Source organism: Monodon monoceros, unplaced genomic scaffold (assembly GCF_005190385.1).
Source record: "Monodon monoceros isolate NGI ecotype Baffin Bay Population unplaced genomic scaffold, NGI_Narwhal_1 Super_Scaffold_13, whole genome shotgun sequence".
Lineage (NCBI taxonomy): Eukaryota > Metazoa > Chordata > Mammalia > Artiodactyla > Monodontidae > Monodon > Monodon monoceros.
This window is the reverse complement of record NW_021703769.1, coordinates 79,508,849-79,517,189: the sequence shown is the minus strand read 5'-3', so window position 1 is coordinate 79,517,189 and position 8,341 is coordinate 79,508,849. Positions and strand designations below refer to the sequence as shown.

General features: G+C 56.7%; 1 protein-coding gene across 1 annotated transcript in view; it reads left to right on the top strand.

Moving 5' to 3' along the window:
- The window catches only part of ZAN (zonadhesin), a 29,531-nt gene that overhangs the window by 7,222 nt on the left and 13,968 nt on the right, over positions 1-8,341 (top strand). The window contains exons 12-21 of the mRNA XM_029221275.1: positions 1-238; positions 897-1,081; positions 3,345-3,486; positions 3,651-3,767; positions 4,269-4,393; positions 4,584-4,729; positions 5,389-5,532; positions 5,899-6,006; positions 6,128-6,297; positions 7,146-7,348. The exon at positions 1-238 is cut by the window's left edge and continues 227 nt beyond it. Coding sequence (XP_029077108.1) covers positions 1-238; positions 897-1,081; positions 3,345-3,486; positions 3,651-3,767; positions 4,269-4,393; positions 4,584-4,729; positions 5,389-5,532; positions 5,899-6,006; positions 6,128-6,297; positions 7,146-7,348 — 1,578 coding nt within the window. The remainder of the gene's footprint in view (positions 239-896; positions 1,082-3,344; positions 3,487-3,650; positions 3,768-4,268; positions 4,394-4,583; positions 4,730-5,388; positions 5,533-5,898; positions 6,007-6,127; positions 6,298-7,145; positions 7,349-8,341) is intronic.

Here is an 8,341-nt window from a genome sequence, read left to right as displayed (position 1 = left end):
AGGACCACCATCCCCACTAAAAAGACCACCATCCCCACAGAAAAACCCACAGTCCCCACCGAAAGGACCACCATCCCCACGGAAAAACCCACAGTCCCCACTGAAAGGCCCACAGTTCCCATGACACCCCAGCCCAGCCCAACTCTTGTACCCACCTGGCCAACAGTTTTCGTGATGCCAAGTACCTCCATGACCACCGTGACCCCGGCCACCACTGCAACCCCAAGACCTACTCCAGGTTTGTGGTGGAGCATTGGACAGAGAGCTGAAAGTCAGAGACAGTGATGAGGAGAGAGGGCTGGGGAAACGGACGCTTCCAGTAGAAAACTGCAGTCTCAGAGGAGAGGGGAACCAGACACGATGACTTTAGAAAGGATGATGAGGACGACCCTGAGTGAGAGGGCCACGGTGGGGTGGGCATGGGGGAGCGGGAGTTGTTGGGAACCAAGCACTGGACTTACTATTGCTTTTTTTTTTTATTGAGATATAATTCACTGCCGTAAAAATTCACCCTTTCAAAGTGTACGATTTGGTGGTTTTAGCATATTCACAGGACTGTGTAGCCATCCTCACTTTTCCACGTCAGGACATTTACATCACCCCATAAAGAAAGCCTGTACCCAATAGCCGTCATGCCCATTCCCCCCGCCCCCCAGCCCCTGGCAACCACGAATCTGCTTTCTGTCTGTTCGGTACATTTCATACCGTGGAACTGGCTTCTTTTTTCTCAGCATATGTTGTTGTCAAGGTTCATCCAGATTGTAGTTTGTGTCAGGACTTCCTTCCTTTGAATGGCGGAGTAACATGGGCCTCCTTCTTCAAGAAGAACGGGAGTGGGGGGTAGAGGGGAGACAGGAGGAAAGCCGGGGGCTTGACGGAGGCTGTTTTCCCCTCAGTGAGCTGCCCACCGAACGCCCACTACAAGCGCTGCGCCTGCCCAGCATCCTGCCAGAGCCCCGCGCCCAGCTGTGGGCTCCTTTGCAAGCCCGGCTGTGTCTGCGATCCTGGCTTTCTGTTCAGCGACTCCCGCTGCATCAATGCCTCTTCCTGCAATTGCTCCTACAATGACAATTACTATAAGGTGAGACCCCAGGATGCCCGGATCCTCTGAGGGAGACTGCGAGCCGAACGCCTGGGGTCCAGCGCAACCTGCTCCCCAGGTGACATGAATTTGGCTCCATGGGACATTCCCAAGGGGTCGCTCTCCGGCAGCTGTGACACGGTGGTGGAGTCATTCATTCGGTGTGTGTTTTTTTTGCCTTAATTTTATTATTTTTTTTTCTTGGCCACGCCACACGGCATGTGGGATCTTAGTTCCCTGACCAGGGATTGAACCTGTGCCCCTTGCAGTGGAAGCGTGGAGTCCTAACCACTGGACCACCAGGGAAGTCCCTCGGCTCTGTTCACACAATAAATACTTGTTAAGCACCTGCTTTGGCCCAGCCTGACACTAGGCCGTGTGGAAGATCCTGTCAGCCCGTGGCCCTGTCCTCGGTGCTCCTGGCAGCTTTGATATTTCTGTATTTCTCCGTCCTGCACTGGCAGCCATGATGCATTAGACCATAGACCAGCCAGGTGGTGCAGGGCCCTTATCTCCATCCTGAGGAAAGTCAGGGGTCCCTGAGTATACAGAGAGCCCTGGACACCAAGTGTGTTCAGGCATTTTCAGGGCAGAATGAGGCATTCCAGAACCTTCTTCCAACGGAACTTGCAAATTTTGATAGGCTAGGTCAAAGGAGAGGAGATACTGTTCTTGTCTCTCCTAATTGATGCCCATCCCCATCCCCCCGGGAGATTCTGGTGGAGCACAGGCTCTGGGCCAGCGCTGTCCAAAAGGGATGGTGTGCAAACCTCACACAGCATTTACTTGTCCTAATAGCCACATTAAAAAAAAAAAAAAACTACAAGGAGGGAATTCCCTGGTGGCCCAGTGGTTAGGACTCCACACCCTCACTGCTGAGGGCCCGGGTTCAATCCCTGCTTGGGGAACTAAGATCCTGCAAGCCGCAAGTGAGGCCAAAAAACAAAAAAAAGAAAAAGTACAAGGAAACAGGTTAAGTTAACTCCAGTCATCTACCCGTTTTAGCATGTAATCAATGGTTATCAATGAGATCATTTACGTACGTTCTTTTTTTTCCTACTAAGTCTTCAAACTCCAGTGTGTATTTTCCACTTACAGCCTACGTCAGTTTGCACCGGCCACATCTCAGGAGCTCAGTGGCATGTGGCTGGTGGCCATTGTATTGGACAGAGCCGCCCAAGAGTCAGGCCAATCTGAGGTCAAATTCCCGCTCCGCCACTCGTTTGCAGAGTGACCCTGGGCGAGGTTCTTTCTTGCCTTCTTCAAATCTGTTCCCATACCTATAAAATGGGCACAACAAGATTTTCTACCTCATTAGGTTGTTGTGAAGGTGAGATTAGATCCTGACACAGAGCAAGTACTTAATAAATGCTAATCACTATTGTTAGCAATTTATGGTAAATATATGTGACCTGTAAAGTAAAAGTTCGGTCAGCTATTCATCAGCATCAGTTCCTCTTCTCAGCTCCGGCGTTCTCCCCACGGGGCGTCCGAGTTTCTTGCTTGCCTCTTCGGGGGCCCCTTCCTCCTCCAGCCCTCTTGACCGGTCTCCCGGGCGTCCCTGCGTCAGTGTTGGGAGTCGCTTCAGCTGCAGCCCGGGTAGAAGTATCTGTCACAACCATCAGTACCAAGCATCTCTTCCCTCTGCCCCGGGAGACACATACGAACTTACTGTATGTTCACTTATGCATTCAATAAGCGCGTATTGGGTACCTTCAACCCTCTCGGCATTGGGGTCACCACGAATAGGGCATGTCCTTGCTCTCCTAATGCTGTCAGATGCCGGGGGGCACATAGGATGTTGGTGCGTTCTTTCATTCAGTAAGTATTTATTAAATGAGAACTCTTTGCCAGGCACTGTGCTACGTGTTGGCGCTGAGATAGTGAGTAAAGATAGACATGGTCCCTCGCAGGGGCGCTTATCAAATAATCACAAAGATGAATATAAAAGTGCAATTGTGGTAAGTCCTGGGAAGGAAAGGTACCCAGAGGTAGTCAAGGAGGTCTGGAGAGTCTTCCTGAGAAGGTAGCAACCCTTGAGCTGAACTCCGCTAGTTGCACAGGAATGGGTTAGAGAGAGGGAGAGGGACACGTTCCAGCACAGCATGTGCAAAGGGCCTGGGTTGAGCAGGAATATCTGGTAGGTGATGAGGAGAGGAGGCTGAGCAAGGTGAGGTCTGCAGGAGGAGAGAAGACTACAGCATGGGGTGACAGAGTCTGCCCAGGAGCTACGGCCTCATGACTCCGGCCCTCTTTCCCTCAGCCAGGGACGGGGTGGTTCAGCCCCAACTGCACAGAACGTTGCCGCTGCCAGCCTGGCGGTCGGACGGAGTGCCAGCCCTATAAGTGCGGGACACATACAGTGTGCCAGCTGAAGAATGGCCAGTACGGATGCCACCCCTATGGTGAGACCCTCAGGCTGTTCCCACCTGTCCATGTGGGTGTGACACCAGGGTCCCCGTCCTTCCCTCGACAAGGGGAGCCCGGGCAGGCCACTGGGTGGGTGAGGTGGGCCCTGGGGCCTGGCCTGGTGAACCAGCTTCACATGTCCCCGGTGTCCCCTCGGCAGGCACTGCCACCTGCTTCATCTACGGAGACCCTCATTACTTCACCTTCGACGGGAGGCACTTTAGCTTCATGGGCAAGTGCACCTACATCCTGGCCCAACCCTGTGACAACTCGACAGGTAGGCCCCTGGAGATGCCCCCCCCACGGCCTGGGCATGGGGTCTGAGATCAGAAGAGCTGGGCATGGGGTGCACTGGCCGGCAGGAAAGGGCCAGAGCCGCTGGCAGGGGCAAGATGGGAGCAAGGCCGGCGGTCGAGCAAGGGATGACACGTCCATCCCCAAGCAGGACTTTATGAGGACCAGACCATGGGGAAAATGCGGGTCAGGATTCCTCTCTGGATCCGTCGCTTCCTTGGCTGGCTTGGACTAGGGAGTGCCTGGCAGAGGAGGTCCCTGTCCCCTGGGGGGACAGATTCGCGGCACACAGCCCCACGCTGTTCTGGACGACGCCCCACTCCTGCCAGGGTCCTTCCTCCCCTCTTGAACTGTAGAGCCGCCACCTTTGTGGCCCTTTATCCTCGCAGGGCGCAGGGCTGGTTGGGGGTGGCACCCTCAGTGGGTGCTCAGAAATGCTTCTGGAATGAGCCCCTGGGCGCACTCCGCCCCTCTCCCTGCCCAGAGCCATTCTTCAGGCTGACGGTGAAGAATGAGGAGCGAGGACAGGAGGGCGTGTCCTGCCTGAGCAAGGTCTACGTGACTCTGCCCGAAACCACCATCACCCTGCTCAAGGGCAGACACACGCTGGTGAGTCCGTTCTCAGCCCTGCAGGGCTGCCGGCCTTGGCTGTGGCCTTGTCCCGCCCATCTCCTCCAGAGCATTCCACGTGGAGCAGAAGAGGTCATTAGCGTGGCGGTGGGGATCTGGGAGTCCGCTGGGGGTCCTCCTTGACCCCCGGATCTGTCTCTCTGTCTCCTCCCTCGGCCCCGCCTTCCAGGTTGGGGGTCAGCGAGTCACCCTCCCAGCCATACCTTCTAAAGGTGTCTTCCTGACTCCAAGTGGGCGATCTGTGCAGCTGCAGACGGCATTCGGTCTGCGGGTGAGATGGGATGGTGACCAGCAGCTGTCTGTGAGCGTGCCCAGGTGAGGGGGCGACCCAGCGAGGCAGCTACCACTCCTCCCACCCTGCCCCTCCCTCTCCCGGGACCCTCCCATCCCCGGCCCCTGCCATCCCAGGCGCTAATTCTCAGTCGTGGGTAGGAGACACCTAGCTCAACGGGCAGGCCTCCCTTTGGTTGAGGAGGGGGAGGAAATGGTTTCAGGGCAGTGTGATAGTAGCAGGATATATACACAAGGCTTTGGGAATGTTCTAGAAGGAGTTGCTAATGAGTCGTGGGAGCCTTCAGAAGAGTGGTCCCTTGACTGCAGTCTTCAAGGATGAGTAGCTCCTCAGATGGCCAAACAAGGGAAAGAAAGACTATAGAAATAGTGAACAGTCATTGCGAGGGAAAAAGTAGAATGTCTTAGGGCCAGCAAGAAGTTTGTTATGGCTGGAAGATGAAGTGTGAGCAGAAGAGGACGAGGGGAGACGTCAAGGTGGCTCGAGAGTGAGAGCTTGGGGCCCTTGCGTGCCTGGTGCCTGGCGTGGAACCCTTGTTCCGAGTCTGCACCTCTGCATCCTCCACCCGCCTCGTGCCAGTGGCCCCCGCGACTCATCCCCTCTCTGCTGTGGTCCCTCAGATGCCGGAGGCCCCTTCTCTCCACTAATGCCTCCTCCTCCCCTCCCCCCGGCCCCCCCGCAGCACCTACTCTGGCAAACTCTGCGGTTTCTGTGGCAACTATGATGGAGACAGTAGCAACGACAACCGGAAGCCGGATGGTAGACCAGCGCGAGATGAGATGGAGCTGGGTAGCAGCTGGCAGGCCTCGGAGGATGAAGACCACGAGTGAGGGCCTCCCCGCCTCCGTCTCCACCCTCCTGCTCCTTTGCCCCTTTGAGGAACCAAGAACCCCGACTGGCATCACCCCTTTTCTCCTCTGCTGCACACCCCCACGTCTGTCATTCTTCTCCCCACTCCCATTCCCAGCAGAGTTCATTGCCACCACGTTCACCCCCAGCCCCACCACCAGTCAGTCATCCCCAGGCGATTGTGGGCAGCCCCGCCTCTTGCTTGCCCGGCTCCAAGTTTTCCCACCTCTTGGTGTTCAGATGTTCTCCACTAGGGGATGCCGAGAGCCGGGAGACTGCTGGGGCGGGCTGGGCGTGGAGGTGAGCCTCGGTCCTTAGGGCGTTTGGGGTGGGTCTCTTCCAGGTGCCAGGAGAACCAGGCATCTCCCCCACCTTGCGACACTGCCTTGCAGAACACTGTGTCAGGGCCAGAGTTCTGTGGACGGCTCACGGTCGCTCACGGAGCTTTTGAGTATGTGCGGGGGCCCGGGGTGGGGGGACTGGAAGGGCCATGGCGGGGGGACCAGGTCCTCCGTGGCAGGAGGCGGGAAGTTCTGCCCCCTCATTCCTTCTGACCTGGCCTCTCTCCTCAGGGCCTGCCTGCCTCACCTCAGGGCCTCTTCCTTCTTTGACAACTGCGTGTTTGACATGTGTAATTTCCAGGGGCTGCAGCAGACGCTGTGTGCCCACATGTCGGCCTTGACCGAGACCTGCCAGGATGCCGGCTACGTGGTGAAGCCCTGGAGAGGACCCCAGTTCTGTCGTGAGTTGTACCAAGATGAAGGGCCCCTTCTTTCAGACGCAAACGCAGTGGAGGGCCGGCGGCATCTGAGAGTGGTGGCACAGGCTGGGCGGCGCCCTGGTGGAACCCCTGTGCCTCCACACTAGGACAGGGAAATCTGCAGAGTCAGAAACATGCACTGAGAAAATCACACGGTCACCTGCAAACTCAGAAAGGCTTCCCAGGGTTTGCTCCCAGCTGTGGATTTTCCAGGCAACACTTTCAACCTGGATCCAACTTGGTTTTGTTACCTCTGATTTGGGCCCTGACTGCACTTTGACCTCTTTTTGCTCTATTAAAGTCTTAATTAAAGCTCTTTGGGGGAAAAAAAAAAAAAAGAAAGAAAGCTTTCCCAGCTACCTGAAGGTACGGGTATGCAGAGCAATGCATATGTGTGTAAATGCACACCCAGGTCGAGGGATGCACATGTAGAATACACAAAATGTGGATACAGTACAGACTGGTGGGTGGGATGGCGCGTCATGACGGCCCCACAGCTCCTGGGCATGGCCCAGCCCTCTGGGGAGCCTGCTTTGGGGCCTTGATGGGGCCACATGGGTTCCCTCTGCTCCCCTCCACCCTACACAGCAGTGCCGCTGAAGCTCCTGGGTCAGTCTGCTCCCGTGGTCCTGCCTCTTGGCAGTTCCCTGCAGGCCCCCTTCCAGGCCCGGGACGTGGAAGCTGAGCTCCTCGGTGGTTTCTCCCAGTCACTGTCTTCTTCTCAAGATGGGGCGGAAGCCTCTAGCCACCGGCCTTTTGAACTCTGGGCTGGGAGCTACCTCTTTCCTCTTTTCCCCATCCCGCCTCACCTGTGCTCCCCCCCCTGCCAGCGCTGGCCTGTCCACCCAACAGCCGATACACCCTGTGTGCCAAGCTGTGCCCCGACACCTGCCATTCCGAGTTCTCGGGCATGACCTGCCAGAACCGCTGCGTGGAGGGCTGCGAGTGCGACCCGGGCTTCGTCCTCAGCGGTCGCCAGTGCGTCCCCAGGTCCGAATGTGGCTGCCTTGACCCCACGGCCGGCTACTTCAAGGTGAGCCGCTGGGGCTGGGCCTCTCTCAGCCCTGCAGCCAGAAGGCACTCATCCCAGCTCTGAAGTCTACGGCCAGCTTGTGGGCACGAGAGAAAAGGTGGGGGGCGGCGGGGGGGCGCGGGCTGGGATTAAGGAACTTCGGGCTTATGTCTAATTTCCCTTTTTCTTTCTTCAGCTCTAGTACTTTTCATCCCTGCAGACTGGGATGGAGCCATAGCACAGTTATTTCCCACGCTGCCCAGCAGAGCCTGGGACCCCTAGTTCTCTCCCCTCCTACCTTCCCTGCCCGTCACATCCCTGAGTCACTTTCCCGGTTTCTCATCCTCTGAAGGCCCAGGCATGTCTGCATCTCACCTGTACTCTTTCTCTCCTACTGAGGGTCCCTTTCTCTGCTGAAGGATTTCAGCTGCTACCTGGGTCCCGTCTTCACCATCTTCTCAGAGGCAGCACTTGGAGCTAGACTCTCATCTTTGAAACTTCTCTCTCTCTTCCTTTCCCTGTCCCTCACCCGAGGCCTGGGGTGACACTGATGTCCATCCCAGCCCCCTCCCACCTGGTGTCCCCTGGGCTCTCCCTGCTCGGTGCCGCATTCCAGGCTGGCCCACGGAACTCTCCTCGTCTGCGCTTTGCTCTCTCAGTTTCACCTTCTTTTCAGCCCTTCCCTGCTGCTCTGCCTCCCAGGCACTATGCCTGTTAGCCACTCTCACCTCCTTTGAGGCCCTGTTGAAATGCTGCTTCTTCCTTGAAGCCCTCCTGAGAAGCATCTCTAAGCTCTTGTGGCGAGCGCCGATTGTCTGTGTCAATGGCACGAAACTCTCCCTGGGTGCCCTGATTATCGTCTTTGGGTGCAGAGTGTGTTGGACCACGTGATCTATCTGTTTACATGTTGACTGCCCTCTCTGGACTGTGGGTTCTGTTAGGGCAGGGGCCTCATCCATCCAGCTCATTACTGCCCTCTCTGGACTGTGGGTTCTGTTAGGGCAGGGGCCTCAT